A 22196-nucleotide genomic window follows, 5' to 3' on the forward strand; every position below is an offset into this window, starting at 1 on the left:
TTCACAGGTACGTAGGTACAGACAACACAACTTGCATAAAAAAATTATACCATGCAGTGGGAGATTACACAACCCAAAAGCAGGTCCTTAATGCAAAAAAAAGACACAACCGAAGACGAGTCCAGTCAAGGGAAGAGTGAAGCAATAGTAGGCAAATGGCCAACACGGGGAAGAATAACGTATGAAACCTTTCATTGAATAGGGACTCAAACCCACGGACATGTGTACAACCTAGTTTCTATATTCCGTGTACTAGGAAACTCCCCCGCCCCCCCCCCCCCAAAAAAAACCCACAAATGATAGTTGACGAGGTGAGATGAGACAGTTAATTTCATGATTTATTGTTTTTCACAAGTGGCAATTTCAAAAGAGGAGCTCAATCCCAATAAGCGTCATCAATTTGAATACCATTTTCTTATTATTTTATGTATTAATAGTTAGACAAAAAAGGAAACTTGCTGGAAACAGCAAATGTTGAAAATTCTCCAATCATAAGGGAATGATATGATTGTTAATTACGGATAGGAACTAAAAATTGCTTCAGTTGTCGAGATTGATGGCTGACAGATATGATAAAATATGTCATTGCTTTTTCAACATTTACACTGCCTTAGCCAATAGCTATGAACTCGATCTAACTAGTTCACAGATCTGTAAAGTGATGTGCTCCTAAACTGTTGTCTCAGTGAGTAACACACTTGCTTCTAGCCAGAAGGTTGTGGGTTCAAATCCAACACCGAAGATAGTGGCATGAATATTGAGACTGACACTCGGTGCCGTACTGCAATGTCAGAGGTCTAGCTTTTAGATGAGAGGTTAAACTAAGGTTCCAACTGTTCTTTCATTTTAAACATCCCATGCTACTATCTTGGAGAAGAGTAGGAAGACTGTTCCTGGTGGTCTTGGCTCAATCGACATTATTGAAACATGATCTGGCGGTTATCATTTCGTAGATTTGTGTTGCTTGTACACAAACTGCCTGCCTCCTTTACAAGTGTCCAATCTTTTTTTTAAAAAAAGGCTTAAGTATCGACACCATAACAACGTGGTTCTATTGATATGGGGTGTAGTGAAAATCTCGCTCTACAATAAAAGCAGCACACTGCTACTTACACTTGCGGGCACAAACTGATACAACTACCAGGACACCAAGCGCTCTTAAATTTAAAAACCTGAACTGAAACCTCCGCAGGCGATTCAAACCGGGTGTTTGTATTTTTAAACTCGATTGAAATTACAAATCCACCTGTTTGCAAGTTAATTATTGAGAGGAAAAAATATTTTTGTAACCGACAACATTTGATACTTATTTCATGCCATGACATTAAAATTATTAAAACAACGATGGGTGGTCAGGGTCACATTGCTTGTTATGGGATCTTGCTGTGAGCGAAATTTTTTTTTTCGTTATCACAACACCGCCAATGATGTTTTGGACATCTAAATGGCAAAGTATATAAATACAAATCTATTTTCATCCATTACAATTCATCTTTGCAGTGGGTCAGATGCTACTATACAAGTCGTGAATGCATCCGCTGTGCGTTTCTCATTGGTTCCTCTGAAACTGACTACGTCAGGAAACGTCGAGAGGTGAGCAAAGACTGAGGCACATCAGTGTGCGCGTATGTAGCACTCCCTCTCCCCCTGCCATGCATTGCCTGCGAACGTGACTTCACTCACGATCCCACCGGGCGGCGCAGTCCTGGCGGCGGGTTAACACAAACCGAAGGTTGTGGCACGGCTTGATTCGAAATAAACCCAGTCCTAAAAGATCAGATAAACGCAATCTCCACTGCTGCCAATAAAAAATATTACCAGGTCACGGCGATAAATGAAAATCGTGACGTTAATCTGGATTTCGCGCACCAGTGGAAATTACCTTGTGCATAGACCAGTTAACCCAACTCGTCATTTAAATCTATAAGTGTACCTCCCCATCGACTGCAGCGTTCACGGATTATTAAATCCTAGGGTCCAAGTTACTCTCAAGGAGTCTTTGAATCAAAAGCAAATAAAAACATAACATTCTCCAGATACTCGGAAGGGTAGGCAGCATCAGTTTCAGGTAGATCAGAATTGGGAATTGAGAAAAGTTGATGATCCCTTTCTCTGCCATTTAAAACTTGCTTTATGGATGGAGAGATGTAAAGAGAAGGTACCTGACGGGATGCAGATCAAGAGTGAGTGACACATGGAGGTAGCGCTGCTGAAAGTGGATGGTACAGACAACCCTCGGTGAACAACAAACGCTATGTTTGGATAACAAACGAATTGAATCTGAAATATCAAAGAGGGAAGAAAGCTGAACATTGGAAATGAGGTACAAGACTAGAATGGCTTTGACATTGACAATGAAGTTGACACGTTTAGCTTGCTAGTTCACGTATGTGGCTGGATTGGTCACACTTCCTTCCAGTCAGCGGGTCGTGGGTTGAAGTCCCACACCAAAGACATTGGCATGAAGATTGAGACATACAGTAGTGAGGGAGTACTGAACTCTCAGAGGTCTGGCTTTTAGATGAGGTGTTAAACTAACGTTCTATCCGCTCTTTCAAATTCATCATTGGGTCCGGAAGTCTGTATTGTTACAGATCGACAGGTGAGGTGTTGTTCTTTAAGCTTGCAATGCTGCAGTGTAGAAGGTCGAATGCAGAGAGAGGGTGAGGGTTAAGGTGTTTGCAAACTTGCAGCAGGAATAGTCCTCTTGGCCCATCGATCCTATTCCACATTTAATAAGATCATGGTTGAACTGATTTTAACCTCAACTGTGTTCCAATACACCCTTGTTTATCAAGAATCCATCTAAAAAAAATTCAAAGATTGCTTCTAGCACCCTTTTGTATTGGTATTGTTCCAAAGACTCCTGACACTGTAAGAGAAATAAATTGCCTCTATCTTAAATGGATAACTTCTTATTCTTAACCTGAAATTTGGAGCCACACAAAAAGCACTGGAGGAACTCAGCAGGTCAGGCAGCATCTATGGAGGGAAATGGAAGGTCAACATTTTGGGTCGAGACCCTTCAACTCAACTGCAAGCAAGTGGAACTAGCTCAGATAGACACCTTAGTCAGCATGGACGAGTTGGGCTGATGGGCCTGTAGCCGTGCTGTATAACACTGATTCAATAAACAACATTGTTAGGTTTCCTAATTATGTGCTGCACCTGCATGCTAACCTTCTGAGAATCGTGCACCAGGACACCCAGATCCCTCTGCATCTCGGAGCCCTGCAATCTCTCGCCATTTAGACAGCATGCTCTGTTTTTATTTTTTTTCCTACCAAAATGGACATTTAACATTTTCTCATTATACTCGATTTGCCAGATCCTTGCCCACTCACTTAACCTATCTCTATCCCTTTGTAGTATCCTGTCCTCTTCACAACGAAATAAAACATACATGAAATGTCGGAATTACTCGGCAGGTCAGACAGCTTCGGTGCAGGGAGATACTGATTTAACACTTCAGGATCCGGGTTCTGGCCAAAAGTCACCGACCTGGAGCATTAACTCTTTCCGTACCTCTACCTTTGTGTTTCTACCAACCATGATTAACCCTTCCATTTCTAACTTGGCTCTTCCCCCGTCCCTCCCCACTGCCTTGAACTTGTTTAGTATTCACCCTGCGCCCCCCCCCCCCCCAACCACTTCCAATTCGCCTGGTCCCTTCCAACTAGCACTAACCCTACCGCTCCCCAACTCTGCACTAAACTCCATTTGGATTCGCTTCTCACGTCCGAGTTGAAATGTCGTGTTTCCAAGCAGCTTTCGGTCTTGACACCTAGTCCCTTGATTTTTTTTTGCTTAAATGTTGCTGCTAATTTGTGGTCCCAGCCAGGATTAACCGGGTTCTGTCTGATTTACTCATTGCTGCGCTGAGTGCTTTAAATTTTAAAGATGTGCCCGCCCCCTTCTCTTCCTCCCTCTTGTTACACGCCTGGGACTCTTCGTCGATTGGGGTGTTACGAAGGCTTGATTGTCATCCGCGTCACTGCACTTTGAGCCCAGATCCCTCCGTCGGCTATTTAATGTATTTCTCCCCCCACCCCCCCGTTTACATAGGAACAGGTTCCGCAGTGCCACGGCAGGCACGGAGTTATCCGGGCGGACCCAAACAAAAATAATGTGGTTTTAGGTTCCCCATCGTAGAGGTCCGGCCCATCGCTTGCAAACCCTGTCCAGCCTTTGCTCGACTCGCCTGTCACCTATGGAGAAGCCGGCGGTGCATTCGAATCTGTGTATCCCGCGGAACTTCAGCTGCATGGCCAGGCTCAACGGCAGCTTGGCCGAGGAATACACCGGCTGCGGAGGGGACGGAGGGCTCGACTGTCACCCCTGGTGTCAGCAGCAGGAGAGGAGCCGAGAAGGGCCCGGCAGCTGCAGCAGTCACCCCAGCCCGGGTCAACGCAGGAGGGCCAAGTCGTTGCCAGCCCCCGCCGAGCGAGGAGCCGCCTCTTTGGAGAAAGCCTCCGCCTGCCGGGCCAACACGAAGACCGTCCGCTTCGCAGACTCCTTGGGTCTGGAGCTGACCACCATCAGGCACTTCTGCGACGCTGACATGCCCCAGATCCCGCACCGGGTCATGGCCAGGCTGAGGAAAGAGCGACCCGAGCGCCTGCTCTCCGCCAACATGATGGACGTACTGTTGGACGACCCAGCCCACACCCTGCAGCCCATGTTCAGCAACCCCGCCAGCTGTCCCGGTTTCCTGGAGAGGGTCAGGAGGGACAAGGTATGCCTGGAGTCCATCTCCACTGACCAGTTCAGTCTCCTGGGGCTGATCAGGGTCTCCAACGTCGCCTACGAGAAGCAGGTGGTGGTCAGGTACACCCTCAACCAGTGGACCTCTTACGTGGACATCGGAGCCAGCCACAGCGCCCACTCTGCGGACGGCCAGACCGACACTTTCTGCTTTAAACTGGTCACCCCGCTCTTCCTGGACACGGGTGGAACTCTGCAGTTCGCCATTCGCTACTCGGTGGCCGGGCAGGAGTTCTGGGACAATAACAAAGGTCTCGACTACCAGGTTGTAAGTCACAAGGTCAAAGTCTCCCCACCCAAGGACTGGGAGAACGGCTGGATTCACTTCATATGAACCAAAAAGGAGAAAAGTTTCTTCGCTGCGTCTGGGACGGTGGTGTTTGAGAGTCACATCCGGCCCTTCTCGTTTCCCGCAAGGTTTCGGTTTCTGTTTGAAGGTATTCAGTCGTGGGACCACCTTGAAAATTGGAAATTCTCCTTAACTGCTTCCATTCAGTGTTTGTGGCGGGGAAAGTTGGTCTGTCACTGTAAGCCATAAGTTGAGTTCAGTTTTGAGGTGGGAGTGTTGGCGCTCTCTAGAAATCACCGACCTGCCACGTTAATTTTTGCTTCGGTCTCCACGGAGACTGCCCGACCTGCTGAGTATGTCCAGCAGTTTGTGTTTTAATTAGCCTGAGCAGTAAACGGGTGTAAGGGAAACCTGAAAGATTTATAGTGCGAGACTACTTAAGCAGCCACATAGAGGGTGGGGGCGACTTATTTTCAGCAAACTTCGAAACTTGAGCCTTGTTATAAACCCTTTTTAAGTGCACTTTACGTTTCCAAATGGTACTTTTTGATTGACTGCTTGATCAGAGATTAATATAGCTAATTTCTAAGACTTGTACCATCTTTAGAAAAAGAAACAATGTATCTGGATAACCTTTGCATCACTTCTGCAAACGTATTGTAAGTGTACGTGCCACTTGCAACAAATGAATGCAGACATCCATTGACTCCTGTCCCTTCCCAAAGCAAGGTTGCATCTTTTGTCAATGCTTCAACGAGGTGACCAGAATAACTTTTCAGAACTGATAAGGGTGCTAACAACAGAGGGCCAGGCGAGTTGCTTATTATGGTCTTGGGGAGGTTCGGGCAAAGGGAGTCGGACACGGATAATTTCTCTTTGGACGAAGTGTCATTGAACAGGGTAAGCTACCAGGGAGCGGAGTTGAAGTGTATCTTATAAAATGGTTGACGCATCACCCTGAGCATCGTATGCTCAGAGATCTCTCAAGGATAAAGCCAAGGGATCTGATTAAGCATTGTTCCCTTTCTATTAAAAATACTGCAAAAGATATAAAAGAGTATATTTAAAGATTTCTGTAATGACTAAATGTTTATGGACAAGTTTTAGAGTTGTGTGAAAGCGTGCCTAGGTGGTGGGGAAGATGAAAGAAACACTGTGCACTATGACCAAAAGATAGGTATCTTCTTTATATTTAGATTTCATTCATTTGCTCTTTAAAATATAAGTCTTTTGCCCTTGTTTAAGCCACGAAGCAAAGATGGACATTAGCATCAGTGCTAGCTTATTTTCAACAGTAACATCTCATATTGCAAATGTTAAGCTGGGTGATGCAACTTACCTTGAAGCTAAATCAGGATGGTGTACTTTGAAGGTGTATCAAATTATTAGCTGTGTGGAGAATGCCCCATTTACTTTATTTTTACTGTTTACTATGTATACATTCTGCTTGGCAATATGATTAGTGTGCCTATTTAAATATCCTCTGGTATTTTTGTCAATGAAATATTTCTTTAAAGTGAAAGTAGTATCCTTGTGGTTGGGATACAAGATTCCTCCCAGTATGGCAACAGTGCTGTTCTTAGTTGGCCATCGGGAGTCGAAGAATGTGTGCCTGGTGTAGACCGTATTAGATGTGACCAAATCCCATCTTCCCCTTATTCACAAGCCAAAATTTCTGGAATTAAAATACTAGCCCATTGGTTCCCAGTGGAGCAATTTCATGCATCCCTCTCCTCAGCTCCTTTCCCTTGGTTCTGCAAAATTATTGTCACAAGTGAATATTAATTTCCCATTTGAAGCTGCTGATTGGTCTGTTTCCATCATCAGTACAGGCAGTGAGGTCCAGATCATTATCATCTGCATCTGCATCTGCATCTTCATGGTTTTCCTAATATTCCCTAGGATCTTCCATCCAACATTTTAAAACTCTGTCACCACTCCTTGAATCTGCTCCCCTCTATCTGAACCACAATCTGCTACCCCACTGATAAACCTCAAGTTTCTTTGCCTTAAACAGAACCATCCCAGCTTCTCTAATTTAACCCAGTAATTGAAATCCTTTATCCTGTGGAGCCATCGTTAAAAGTTTCACTTGGTACTTTTTCCTGGCCACTCTTTTTAAATTTATTTTTGAGCAACATGTACGTCATAGAATTTAATGCATTATGTCAGACTGTCATCTATGCGGTGTGAGGCAATCATTAGCTGACCACATGAAGATTAGAACCTATTGAATTTTGGAAATTCTGAAAGTTTGGAATAAACCAGAAGTAGACAGAGTGTAGACCAGTAGGTTGGTGAAGATGTTGGATTTTGATTAAGCCCAAGAAACCTCCCATATCAATTTGAGTAGATAAAGTACGTATACTTCTACACTTATAAGGAGAAGTGGTTTTTGAATTTTGTAATAAGTCTTACACCGTGTACACAACACAAGTTTAGATCTTTTCATTTTTAAAGAACAATATTATATCCATATTAGTGTGAGCTGTGGTGAGACTGGAGAAACCCACATTGTTGTTCTTGCAACCGGGGAAGTTGGAGGGTGACATAAAGGATTTAAATTTCTGAGTGCGCCGGGCAAAACTATTTCCACTGATTGGTGGGCTGGTAACCAGCTACAAAAATGTGCAGTAAGCTACCATGTCTGGAATGCACAGGTTGAAGCCACATTCAAAGGTGACTTCAAAAAAAAAAATGGATGAGAAAAACTTCAGGGCTTTGGGAAGAAAATATTGGAGTGGAACTAACTCCATTGCCATCTCCATAGGTAGGATGGGCCAAATGGTCCCCCTCTCATTTGTGTGCTCTTTTCTATGGCAATATAAACATTTGTAATTTTTACTGTAACTGATTTTCAGGATTGTGTCAGCACGGAACAAGTGGGCTATTTCCACAGAGTTGTTTCACTTAATATGTTATTTTTTAAAAAAAAATTCCTTTATTTCATCAACCAACCAAGGAAAAAATATGCAAGCTTTATCTGGGAATATATTTGATTAGACTGGAATACTCGTAACCCAATGCATGCTCTGGTATTATTCTGCATAGCTCCTGTGCTGTGTTGCTGCAGATTAGTGTTAACATTTTTAGTTGTGGCTTTATTCGTGCTGTGAAATGTAATGTGTTCAGATTGTTTGAAGCCTGAGCAGTTTTGAAGATTAGAAGGAACTCTCTTTCATTGTCCTGTACAAAGTAAACGATCAACCTCAATTTACTGGTGTGCCAATATTGTGGTATTGTCCTGCTGAGTAATGTTTCCATAAATTACTTTGAAAGCTGGCGAAGTTCAGGGAAACTTGCCCATTTGTTTCATGTTGTTTCTGGTGTACAAGGAAACCTGCAAGATATTGGCACACACTTAAGCTGTGCTCTAATCTTGAGCTCCCTCTTCCTGTGATTTCCACTTCCTCACTGTCCACACTTCCAGAGAACAGTCTCCACTGTAGATCGCATTCAGACTGATGTTTCTTTAAAGTGTGGTCTTGGTGCATACTGATTTATGACTTGGGTGCCTTTGTATGTTCTGTAGCAATCACTTTGAGCTTTAAAGTTTCACGTAGAAGGGAAATAAAAATTGCCGAAGTTTAGAAGTAGCCATTAAACTTCTTGACAGCAGTTGCAATGTTTGAAGAAGGAAGACAATCCTATGCATGTGCCATATCTAGTATTTATATTTCTCAAAAAGGACACAAACAGGGGTCATAGAAGCTTTTATTAATCTCATTGTAGGAATGGAAGCAGGAATAGGCCTCGTGGCCCCTAAGACCTGCTCTGCCATTCAGTAAGACTGTGGCTGATCCAGTGTGCCTTCAATCCATTTTCTTGCTTCATCAATGTGTGCCTCTACTCTATTTTCCTGCTTCATCACTGTGTCCTCTAATCCTCTTGCTATCCAAACATTTATCAAGCTTAGCCTTGAACATAAATGCCTGGGCATCTGAGAACAAGATTTACCACACTTTGCATCCTCATCTGAGTCCTAAACCCTTTATCCTGAAATAATGCCCACAGCTGTGGACTTCTTAACTCGAAGAAACACCCTCCTGGCATCCACCCCGTTACAGGTCTACTGACACACAGTTAAAGCCTGATTGAGCATAGCAGATCCAAACCCACGCAACCATTGCTGTAAATATAACACACTCAAATGTGCTATTGATCTGGTTCTGGGTGAAACACTAAATATAAATCAAGAGCATTGACTAAGCAAATCTTCCTGACTCGGATAAAGTACTGAGCAAGTCTGGTGAGGCCCAACCCAACTTCAGCATTTTATTGGAATAAACACTAGACCTGACCTGACCTGACCCACACCCAACATGTATAGACTGGTCTCATTGGGTGGCTGGGCTGAGAAACGAGAGTCTAGGCCAATCCTAACCAATCCTTTCTTTTGTAGCAGTTACATAGTAGTGTTACAGTGACTGTATGGAAATGTTTATCATTTCTGAAACTCCAATTGCCCATTCTCAGTATATCTGCTTTCTTCCTGGTTTAATGGGAACTATAGTACAACATTTGCAGTTATCAAAACATATTGCCATTTCACCTCTGCTACACTTTTTCATCAACAACAGGTGGGTATTAGTTGGCATAATAGAAGAATCTACCTTATCACAGCCACTATAAGAAGGTGATTGTGATGTAACTGTATTGCACTGTAATTCCACATTTTAAATCCACAACTTATATTGGAAAATCACCATTTATTTACTATTTCTGTGCTATTAATACCTTGTTTAGTTTAACCAGTGAATAGCTAAGCCACATAAATCAGAAAGATCCCTGGTGATCTCTAGTCTGTGCTGAATTATGTTAGAGGTGAAGGTCACCTTTTAGTTATACTGCTGGGAGGTGTTGAATGAGAACTATACCTTTCTTAGTTAAATAGTTTCTTGCTCTGCCATCCACTTGAGGGAATACTGGCACTCAATTGTATTTTCATATGAAAGTGCAGCCCAAGGTTAGTCCGTACATTGATGGAGCAGAGAAATTGGAGAAATGAAACCAACCTGGATTCTAAGCTTAAAAGAAATTCTTTACTTTTTACATTTCCATGCAGTAATGTAAATAATCTTGTAAATTTTTTAGCACATTAGCGTCATGTATTTGCAGTTGATTTCGGCAGTGAACACCACTTATTCTGAGTAGGTCTGGTGCTGTTTAACTAATAGACAATTTATGGATTTCAAACCTCATTCAGTTGTATAACAACCTCTACTTAAGTTATCTATATGTGAGACTTCTGTGAAAGGTGCCAAGATATTATACAGAATTATAACATCACTGAAGGAGAACACTGGGGCAATCGTGTCCACACCAGCTCTTGTTGAGCAATCTCTCTCTCTCTCATTTCCCACCTTCTACGTGGTCTTGCAAATTATTTTGCCCTCAAATACCCATCCATTTTTCTTTGAAATCTCTGAAACTTCCATCATCCTAACTTCAGTGAGTTCTGGAGCATAACCAATTCCTGTGTTTAAAAGAAATAATTTTCCTAAATCCCCCATTATCTTTTGCCCATTCTTTACATTCTGTGTCCTGTGTCCTTGAACCAACTGATAATGGGAAGAGGTTCCCTATAAATCCTTAAAGTATTCAATAAGATTTCTCTTCTTCAATGCCCTCTTCACATTTCAAACTTGCACATTAAAGTGTATCCCCTGTATGTTTAAGTGGTGGACTACAGAACATTGTACATACAAAATTATGGGAATGCTGTTCACACGCAATGGTGGAATGTTATTCACACATTCATGATTCTAGTGTATGAAACCATGGAAGAAAACTATTTCCTACTGTTATTGTGGAGTTAATTTCAGACAAGACACCACCTCCCAGGCTACTGTAGAGCAGAAAAGGAGATGACAAAGGGTAATTAAGGGACACAGCAAATCTATTGACAGCTCCCATTTCAAAAGATATTTTTGGGCCAGTACAAGTGCAATTGTAGTTAAGGAGCACAGAGCTTCCTCCAACATTTGTAAATGGAGAGGCAGCAGAGAGTGTCTAAAATAAACACAGACAGCAGATAAAGAAACCAATGAAAGTAAGATGAGAAAATGTGCATTATCTTAACCACCCATTTATAAAATTACTTCTTCCCATTGGGAATTTATAATGTGACTTGTGTTGTAATGTTTTGCTGTGATAAATGTATTTTTACATGGATGTAAAGAATTGTGTCTATTTTTACAAATTAAACATCATGTGTTGTATTGAATACACAATTTCTGTCAAACTTGTCTTTATCATTCAGGATTCACTATTATGTGTGTGTGTCTTGAAAAATGCAGTCTTTTTTGACTCATTATTTTAATTTTTTGAAGTCACCATTTACCCCAGTGCAATTTGCATTTTCTACCCCATTATGTAATGGCAGAGTTGGCATTTGTTTCCAGATTCTGATTGAACAAGCCGTAGGACTTATCATTAACATGGACTTAAAGTTTACCTATATCAGCATCCCTCTGTGCAGCTAGCAATCCTTATCTCTTTTTGTTTATTCTGACAGGATGTCTATAATTAATGTAGGTTTTTTTTGCTTGGCAATAAAAGTGGTAAATTACCAATGCCAAAAAAAAAAGTCAGTTTACACAGACTAGATTTTTTTGCTATCAAGCATTAGGATCTTCAGGAAGAATTATCAGATGATGATCTCCAAGGGTTTCCAGTAAACTGTTCTGCGTACACGTATCATTTCTTTCTTAATCTATTGTCATAAGTTATTTTTAAATGCACCAGTGTTATAACCATGTTCATTGAACTGCTTGTAAACTTTTACACATTCTCTGGTTTGCTGAATTCAGGATACTTTTCTGGTATTTCCAAGTTGGCCATCTATTGGAAGGTGCATTAAGGGTTTCTTCAGCTTTTGAGATTTTGTCATGATCTGTATTGGTGCAATAGTATATCTGTGAACTATGCAATATTAAACTCAATTGGTTATTAGTTCTATCAGATCTGCCAAAATATTTTAGTGGAATATATATCGAATTCTTGTTGTTTCTAGACAATCTCTTCAGTCTGTGTAGTACATGTCTGATCTGTGTGTGATTCAGGTGACTACTATTTGTATGTCAATGTGTCTGCATGTTGTTCCATTTTATGAAGTGAAAACCTGTTATCAAAATGTGCTTTATAATGGTACAAAATAGTTTTGTCATATTATCAGTTTGAAGGGAATGATTTCTGTATTGACCTTTTGTACCTGCAATGTTCAGTTTGTAGTCAAATATTCTGTACTTAATGCAGTAAATCTTGGCTAACAATGGCCTCCTAGGTAATGGTCAATATGGTTTGATTACAGGAACCAAACTTGTCCAGTGACTAATCCAGGCCAAGTTGACTGTATACAAAATAGTATTACTGTATTTTCTATTTGTTAACCTTGCTTTGTGAAAACATTGCTTTATATTTTTGTACTTTGATGTCAATAAAATTCTATATTGCACTTCTAGCTATGAGTATTTACTTTAACATTGAATGTTGCCTTTAAGTAAAAATGAAGGAATCCTTTAAGGTCCAGGAACTTGTTCAGTTAATTTCTACTTGGAGTGTACCCAAAGCTAGTTAATCCATCTCCCAAATCTTCTCAAAAAAAACCCCAAGAAATCAGTTATCTCATCCAAGGTGGTGGTGAGAAATATATTGTGGAAGGGCAAATGTTAGCTGTGGCAACTCTTGGTGATCTGGTTGAACACTTTAACCAAACAGTATCAATTTTTGCTTTGATGCTACCCTTCCCCATTACCCCAGACCCCTGATGTGGTGTGATACCCATCTACATTCACTAACTGGCCTTCCAATTCCCATCTGAGTGAGTCATTGAAGAGCAACGTGTGATCATGAACTGGTCTCAAACGAGATTCTTCAGATATAGCACAGGAAAGGGGAAACTTAGTGTGGGAGAAATAAACACCCACCACTTCCCATTAATCTAACAACATTTATGAAACATGTCTGTTTATTCTGTACATTGTAATATTTATAGATGGATCTATAGCTCTGTGGGTTGCACTGAGTCAGTCTGTCGTAGATTTGAGTTTCATTCCAGATGAGCATTTTAAAAAAACCTAGGCCTTAGCTCCAGTGCATTATTAAGGGAGTGCTGCATTGTTGAAGGTGTTTTCTTCAGATGGGATGTTAAACCAAAGACTAAAACCAAACCCTGCAGGTACTGTAAATATAAAATAAACAGAACGTGCTGGAAATAGCAGGTCAGGCAGAATCTATGCAGAAAGCCAGCGTTTCAAGTCAATGACCTTTTTTATCAGAACCAGGAAAAGTTAGAAATCCAAACATGTTTTAAGTTGCAGGGGGAGTGGGGAGGGATGTAGAGTGTAAACGGAATGATAGGGTGGGGACCAGGAGAGGCTGGTGCCAGACATGGGAGAGTAGTGAAGGCTTCTCAATCACAGCTGATCTGTCTGAAGGAGGGGTAAATAGAAGGAGGTGGAAGATGTCATAGAATTTGGGTAAGGGGTGAGAGATTTGGAGGGGATCTGAGAGGGACCATTCCCACCCAGAGAACGGAGAGTACCTGGAGTACACTACCTGAAGGAGTGGCAGAAACAGAGTCACTGACAGCATTTTAAGAAGTGTCTGGATGAGCACTTAACCTAGATGTACAAGGTTCTGGGCCTAGTGCTGGAAGAGGGGACTAATATGGATAGGAGCCCAGTGGTCAGTGTGGAAGTCGTGTTTCCATGACTATCTGCTCATTTGGGTGCATGTCAAAATTCCCACAGCATTTCTCGGTAAGTAAACCAAAGTGTTATCTTGGTGTAAAATCAGAAAACTTTGCAAGTGCTCAGCGGGTTAGGAAGCAGATCACTGAGAACAGAAAATGCCTACATCCACTCCTCTCTCCAGATTTCCATTTTGGCTTTTATCTTGTTCTCCTCTGTCTTTGTTCATCTCTTTTTATTTACATCTCCTCCAGGCAGACGAGCTGCAATTAACCAGCCTTCACCCTCTCTCAGCAACAATGATCTGTGACATTCATTTTCTCTTGATCTCCTCAAGACCTTCTGTTCTCTCTACCCCACCTGTTTCCCTGCAAAATGACTGTTTTCTAACTTTTCCACAAGTTCCTTGACCTGAACTGTTAACTTTGTTTCCTTTCCACCCACCCACACCATCGTCTATTTTTACTTCAGATATCCAGCTTCAGCATTTTTTGTTTTCCAAGTTCTCCCCAGTGTCCTGGCCAATATTTATCCCTCAATCAATATCACAAAAATAATTATTTGGTATCACTTTTTTTTGTGGGAGCTTGCAATATGCAAATTAGTCACAGTGATTCCTGCAACAGCTTCAAAAATGTTTCACTGTCAAAAGTAACATAGTCACTAGAGATTCTGCAGATGCTGGAATCTGGAGCAATGCACACAAAGTGCTGGAGGAACTCAGCAGGTCAGGCAGCAACTATGGAGGGAAATAAACAGTCTACATTTCAGGCTGAGACCCTTCGTCAGGACTCTGTAACATAGGTCTTGTTTTAGTGCTGTCTATGACTGTAAACTAGCCCAACCCTCTTTCACAGTTAATTTTGGTCACTTTTTTGTGTAGGAATTGGATTTGGCTTCAGCGCTAAATACAGTGATATTTTAGCACCAAAAAGATAGATGCAATCCAATGTAATAGATTGCACCTTCTTTGTGCATTAAAATGTTGTGTTTAATGCTAATGCTAAATTAGGTTCCTGTAAAATAAAATAGCCAAAATCTAGCATGAAAGAGGGTTAGGGTAGTTTACAGCCAGCAACCAGCATTAAAACAGGACTAAACATTATTCCCAAGGGGACCAATGAGGAAATGACTACTTTATAACTAAAGTTGTGCAATGAGAAAGTATTAACTATTGCAAGGTTTTAGGGAATGGTGTTCATAATTTCTATAAAAGTTGAAAGGGTGCCAAGTTTGAATAAAGGCACGAGTTAACTATGGTCATTTGGGAAACAACATTAAAAGGTATGACAATAAACAAAGAATGACCACATAGTTAGCACATAGTTTGTCAGTCACATATCTGCCTTCAGGGCAAAAAAAAACTAACAGGAAAAGGGATCTGCTGTGGCTATCGTAGGAAGTTAAAGAAAGTACTAGATTAAAGGAAAAGTCTTATAATCTTATCAAAACTACAGTAAGCCTGAAGAGTGGGACATTTTGAAAATTCTGCAAAAAGCACAACATTGATTTTTTTAAAAAAGGGAAGTAAAAATATAAGAGTAGTCTGGCAAGAAATATAAACACAGACAGTCAGAGTATATATAGATATATTGATCGGAATCCAGCAGCTAAAGTTAACATGGGTCCCTTACAAACTGAGGCAAACTAAGTTACAGTGGAGAAGAAGGAAATGGCAGGGAAGTTAATCTTTTGTCCGTGTTCACAGAAGAAGACACTGAAAACCCTCCAGAAACAGTGGGACCCTATAGGCATATCAGGATTTGTAAAAAAAAGTTGGTATTAGAGAAGTTAATGGAACTAAAAGCTGATAAATCCCCAGGACTTGATAACCAGGGTTTTGATGGTGGCAGTTGAGATAATGGATGCACTCAATGTTATCTTCCAAATTTCCAAGGGCTCTAGAATGATTTCCACAGATTGGAAGGTAGCAAATGTAACGTCACTATTTAAGAAAGGAAGGAAAGGGAAAATGGGGACCTTCAAACCAGTTAACCTGAAATCATAAGCTGGGAAAATGCGAGAATCTATTATTGAGGAAACGGTAACAGGCTGCTTGGAAAATGACAATAGGAATGATCAGAGTTGATGTGAGTTTATGTAAAAGAAACTGTCCTCCCTTTGGTCTCCAGTCTGTTATGGTGAGTCATCACTGTCTGCCTTCAGCTCTCTTCCTAACGTGACTCACTTGGCCTGCTCCATGGTTGTGCTATTGAATTTGCACACTTGAGCCTGCATTTGCCTGATTTTAAGTAAAAAAAAAACATTTACTAAAGTCATCACAAGAATCCCGGTGCAAGTTGTTTGCAGGGATACCTGTCTAAAGATATTCCTTCAGTGCATGGACATTTCTTGGGAGGTAGTGATTGTTAACTTTCCACAAAATGACACCCTAAATAGATAAAAGAGGTTTTGAAAAAGATCCTCAGTTACAAAAAAGATTTAGTTTCAGGTTTAAGACTGCTTAACTTAAACAAGACAAATTCTTCAATTTTTAGTTAATAGGACTTGCAGCTACATGTCGTGAAATGCTGTTCAGTCTGAGTGCTGTAATAACTGCAGGGGATTAATTCCATGGTCTGGGTGATGGAATGAATCCCCTGCAGTTATTTCAGTACATTGCCCAGTATCTTTGTTTCATACCGTGGATCCTAGTGTTGAGGTTGGCTAGTCTCCTTCTGATCGTAATGCAAACCCACAAAGTGTTGGTAAGGCTCACAGCTCCTCTCCTGCACCATTCAACAATTCCCTTTTAAAGATAAATATTGCTCTCAGTACACATAGGTGTACTGCTTGATAGAAGTACTACACATCATTATGAAGTAACCAGATAATTAAATTGAAAAATGTTGATTAAAACTGATAAGAGGAAAGGTTTTCTGGATGATTGTCAGATAGAAAGTACCGTGCTGAAACAGAAACAGGCCACGTACCTCAACATTGCTTATGCTCCACTCTAGCTCGTCATCACACTCTAACAACATATCCTACCATCTTCCTTCCTCTTTAAAAGCACACATGGTATTGCTTCAGCTACTTCATAAAGTGGCAAGCCCCACATTCTGATCATTCTTTTTCAATAGAAATCTTGTCAATTCCTCAAGTTTGTTCAAGTTTATTGTCACTGGCATACATACACAGGGTATAAATGCCATGAAAATTAGCACTTTGCAGCAGCAGCACAGTACATCACCAACATTACAAACATAATATAAACTTAAATTAACAAATTATGCATCAATTACGTGACAAAATAAAATAATGACACTAGTGCAAGTTGAGAGAGAGAAAGAAATATAGTCCGGGGTAGAATTAGGGTTTTTCAGATCTGTTCAAGAACCTGACGGCAGTGGGGGAGAAGCTGTTGTTGAACCTTGAGGTGTGGGTCTTCAGGCTCCTGTACTTCCTGCCTGATGGCAACATGAAGAAGAGGGCATGGCCCGGATGGTGGGGATCCCTGATGATGGATACCACCTTCCTGGGACATCACGTCTTGTAGATGTCCTCGATGGTGGGAAGAGCTGTATCCATGGATTTCCTTATTGGACATTTTGGCAATATGCTTATTCGTATGGCTCCTGGTTACCCTAATCATGATGTACTACCAACATGACTTTTAGAATGGGGTACGTGTACAACGTTAAAACATGTTGACTGTGCATGTACCACTTCATTGGAGATACAGGAAATGCCAGGCTCCGCTTGACAGTCTTCATTTGTGGGTGAATTGTTCTGTTACCTTGTCAGATCTTCTCTCACATTTGGGAATGTTTCTTACTAATGTTCTAAGCAATCTTTGTCTTTGAGAGCTGTAGGCTCAGCTTGGTGCTCATCACAATTAGGCAGAAGCTGTGAGAGACACGTTCTCCCAGCTGCAGAAGCATTGAATATGTAGGTCACATGGATCAGTCATGTTAGTAAAATTGGAAATATGCAATACCTCAAAAAGAAAATTTCAAGGCTTGAATAATTTCTAACCATCTATTGTAGGGTTATAACATATTGGTACAAATGTGCAAGTATTCTTGTACAACGATGCAAATGTACAAGATTAAATATTATCCCCCATCCCCATTATTTCAGTGATGGCATCATTTTTGTTTCTTTTTCTCATTTGTTTAAACTATTGTGCGAATGCCCCCCCCCCCCACCATCCGAAACCCTGTCTTACTTAAAATGGACGTTTTTCCTTCTGTACATGCAGTATTATCTTCCCATTTTGAGTGTTAAGATCAAATCCATCCTCAGAAATCATCTTTAGTTGGTGTTGCCCAGAGTCTTACTGAATTACATAATAAATCGCTTCATGTTCAATTGAATTTCCTTTGTACTTTGAATGTCTGTCTGCTAAAAACTCCCATGAACCTGATAGAATGCCTGGAGATTGAATCTGAGCTAGATACAAACAAATTAATCAGAAGGTGCCAAGCATAATGTGTTTTGAGCTTGAAGCTGATATCTTTCCTTGCTCAGTTTCAAAAATTAACTCTAGTACAGAATTACGTGATATGGAGTCCCAGTAGTTGTAGGGAAGGAACATTGATGCATCATTCTAGACACAGCATTTTATGTTAAATTTAAAATTAAATGTGCCAATTTATTTCGATGCCTTTATGGAAGATATTTCCCGGAATTCTGTTCACCCATCACCGACTTCAGCTCTTGGTCAGTAAACATCCCCTTTTATAATTTACATTCTTCTTTTCAAACCCTTCCAAGGCCTCTCTCCTCATAAGTCTGTAACCCTCACCAGCCCTACTGCCTGCTAAGAGCTCTGCTCTCCTCCAATTCTGGCATCTTGCACACCCCTAACTTTAATTGTTCCACGACTGGTAACCCTGCTTTCAGCTGCTTAGACCCTTAACTCTGAAATTTCCTTTCTAAACCTCTCCAAGTTACTATCCCCTCTCTCCTTGTTTAAGATCCCAATTGCCCTAATAGCTCCTTATGTGGTTCCATTTCAGATTTTCTTAACCTTCCTGTGAAGGAAGCTTGAGATGTTTTACAGTGTTAAAGGCTCTATAAATATTAGTTATTGGCAGCATCATGAACTACTCACGACTCCAGTGTGATGGACTTTGCCTTTAACTGCCCAACCTATAAAGGAACACTTCAAGGCTTTGGTTCTAATAAAGAAGCTTTGTCAAACTTTATTGTACTCTCCTCATCTTCAGCAATGGACGTAAACACATTTAGAACATGGGAGTAGAATGCCAGCCATTTTTATTAAATACACACATAAAAGAACAGTGTTTGACCAGCATACTAATGATCCTTGCAAACTTTGACCATGACCTCCCTCCCTCCCTGCCAGAATGCCTAAAACCAACACAGATATTTTTCTGATGATAAACTTCAACACTAATCTGACCCTTGGAACCTGATTCCTCTAGATGTCATATGGCCAACCATTAACATGGACTATTCTGACCTTACCGGCTGCTCATCTTGAGTACAGGCAGCCAAACAGAAGGCTGTAATTGGAAGCTGCTGAGGGCAGGGTTGGCTGTTTAGGGAATTAAGTTCTCTGGTTTAGTACCCATTTGCTGATCTTTTTCTTTGTGTCTATGAAACATCTTGGGATCTTCTACTACCTTAAAAATGCTATATAAATGCAAATTATTTTGGGCTTTCTACAGACTTGGTTGCAGCTTCTGTGAAACATGTAGTTGTGTTAAAGGTCTTGCACAATTCTAACCTGCTTCTGAGACCTTCAGAGATGCAGCTGTAAGTTTCTCATTCCATAAAAAAACAAAGTTAGATGTCAATTCCTTGGATTCTGTAACTTGAAAGGATTGGAACCTTCCTGAGAAAGCCACTGATTAGTGCACATCAAATATATGGAAAACCATGGCCTAATTAGGGACAGTCAGCATGGATCTGTATGGGGCAAGTCGTGTCTTACTAACTTGACTGAGCTTTTTTGAGGAGGTGACGAAGATGATTGATGAAGGTAGAGCAGTGGATGTTGTTTACATGGACTTTAGTAAGGCGTTTGACGAGGTCCTTCACAGGAAACTTATCCAGAAGATTAAGATGTATGGGATCCACGGTAACTTGGCCATTTGGATTCAGAACTGGCTTGCCCACAGAAGACAGAGGGTAGTGGTCGGTGGGACTTATTTTGGCTGGAGGTCCATGACTAGTGGTGTCCCACAGGGATCCGTACTGGGATCTTTGCTGTTTGTGATATATATAAATGACTTGGTGGAAAATGTAGATGGGTGGGTAAGTTTGCAATGATACAAAGGTTGGTGGTGTTGTGGATAGTGTAGAAGATTGCCAAAGGATACAGTGGATTATAGATCAGTTGCAGACATGGGCAGAGAGATGGCAGCTGGAGATTAATATGGCGAAATGTAAGGTGTTGCATCAAATGTAAAGGGACAGTGCACTGTTAATGGCAAGACCCTGACTGGTGTTAATTTACAGAGAGATCTTGGGGTCCAAGTCCACAGCTCCCTGAAAGTGGCTGCACAGGTTGATAGGGTGGTAGAGGCGAATAAGGCATGCTTGGCTTTGTTAGTCGAGGCATTGAGTTTAAAAGTTGAGAAGTTATGTTGCAACTTTATAAAACTATGGTTAGACTGTATTGCAGTCAATTTTGGTCACCTCATTACAGGAAGGATGTGGTGGTTTGGAGAGGGTGCAGAAGAGGTTTACCAGGATGCTGCCTGGATTGGAGGGAGGTTGGACAAACTTGGGTTGTTTTCTCTGGAACGGTGGAGGCTGAAGGGAGATCTGACAGAGGTTTATAAGATTATGAGAGGCATAAATACAGTAGACAGCTGGTATCTTTTTGCCAGGGTCGAAATGTCTATACTAGAGGGCATGCATTTAAGGTGGTGGGGGGGGGGGGGAGTCCAAAGGAGATGCGCAGGGCAAGTTTTTTTTAAACACAGAGTGGTGGGTGCCTGGAATGCACTGCCAGGGGTGGTGGTGAAGTCAAATATGATAGAGGCATTCAAGAGACTCTTAGATAGGCACATGAATGTGCAGAGAATGGGAGAATACGGACATTGTGTCGACAGAAGGGATTAGTTTAGTTAGGCATTTAATTACTAATTTCATTAGTTCGGCACAACCTCATGGGCCAAAGGGCCTGTTCCTGTGCTGTACTGTTCTTTGTTCTATGAGCACAATTTGTTGCAGACACTCAGTAGGTCAGTCAGCATCAGACTGAGGTAAACATTTCAGGTACAACCACTCATCAGACCAGAGAGGTGCTCCCCCGAGAACAGACAAAGTTGAGAGAAGACTCAATAGTGTTGTAAGAGAGGGTGCAAAAAAGATTTACAAGGATGTTACCAGGACTGGAGGGCTTGTGTTATAAGGAGTGGCTGGGCAGGCTAGTACTTTTTTCCCTGGAGCATCAGAGGCTGAGGGGTGACCATTTAGGAGTTTATACAGTCATGAGGGGCATAGATAAGGCAAATGGTCACAGTCTTTTCCCCAGGGTAGGGGAGTCCAAAACTTGAGGCACAGGTTTAAAGTGAGAGGAGAAAGATTTAAAATGTTATTCGTGGGATGTGAGGAATATCTTTCTTTATACAAAGAATAGTTATGATCTGGAACACAAGGGTAGTGAAAACAATCAGAGACTTCAAACAAGAATTGGAAAAGCATTTGAGTGAAAATAATTTACGGGGCCACAAGGAAAGCATGGGGAAATGGGGCAAATGGGATTGTTCACCTCAGAGCTGACAGAAACTTGATGGGTTGAATGGATTTCTTTGCCATAACAATTCTATGATTTTTGATGTAGGATCCTCATAGAGACATAAATGGAGCACTGAGCTTAGCATTCAGTGAGATATTCTATTCGGCATTATTTTGTGCTCTTGCCTTTAACGTAGATCAATAAAAATGCACATTTTCACTAAGTATTCTCTCCAATATTTCAGTTATTGGACAGAATACTTCCATAAATATTTCCAACTGAAGTTGAATGTTTTTGGCTTAAATATAAAAGATTCACAGCACTCAACTTCCTTGGGAAATCTAAGTGAATGCACAATGCATCTGCTGTGCATTGGTCTGTCAGGATGATTTGCACAGGGCAATTCACCACTAAGGGATTGTTCCATTTGACATTCACACTGTTCTCTCTCTCTCTCTCTGCCTCTCCCTCTCTCACACACATACACACACATATTCAAATAGTATTAGTTGTCTGCCAACCATTATGTGACCTGGATGAAATGTTTGTCAGCCTCTCTTAAAGGAATCATGTTTTTTTTGGAAATAAGAATGCACCGCCGGTTGTTCTATGGTCTGTGGTCATTAGGCAGAGTATCAGTGGTCTCCGAAATGCTAAAGTACAGATTTAGAAAGGCATGACTTTTATATCAGCCAGGGAATTTTGTGGCCTGACTCATCCTGAATACTGAAGAGCTTTCAGCACCAATTGAAAAGAAAGGAAGGGACTACAGTCTTCTGTATCTCTGCCA

At 41.2% G+C, this 22196-nt stretch overlaps 1 protein-coding gene across 1 annotated transcript; it reads left to right on the forward strand.

The window, feature by feature from the left end:
• The first annotated feature begins 292 nt into the window (after positions 1–292).
• LOC127577290 (protein phosphatase 1 regulatory subunit 3D) lies at positions 293–12509 on the forward strand. The gene is made up of 2 exons (XM_052028368.1): positions 293–795; positions 1501–12509. Exon 2 carries the CDS (start codon positions 4211–4213, stop codon positions 5096–5098), a length of 888 nt encoding a protein of 295 aa, XP_051884328.1. The 5' UTR covers positions 293–795; positions 1501–4210; the 3' UTR covers positions 5099–12509.
• The last annotated feature ends 9687 nt before the right edge of the window (positions 12510–22196 follow it).

The sequence above is a fragment of the Pristis pectinata genome, chromosome 13, assembly GCF_009764475.1.
Source record: "Pristis pectinata isolate sPriPec2 chromosome 13, sPriPec2.1.pri, whole genome shotgun sequence".
In the NCBI taxonomy this organism is placed as follows: domain Eukaryota; kingdom Metazoa; phylum Chordata; class Chondrichthyes; order Rhinopristiformes; family Pristidae; genus Pristis; species Pristis pectinata.

What these genes read in the sequence shown, in the direction of transcription:
- LOC127577290 (XM_052028368.1), top strand. Translation starts at nt 4,211, where the DNA reads ATGGAGAAGCCGGCGGTGCATTCGAATCTGTGTATCCCGCGGAACTTC.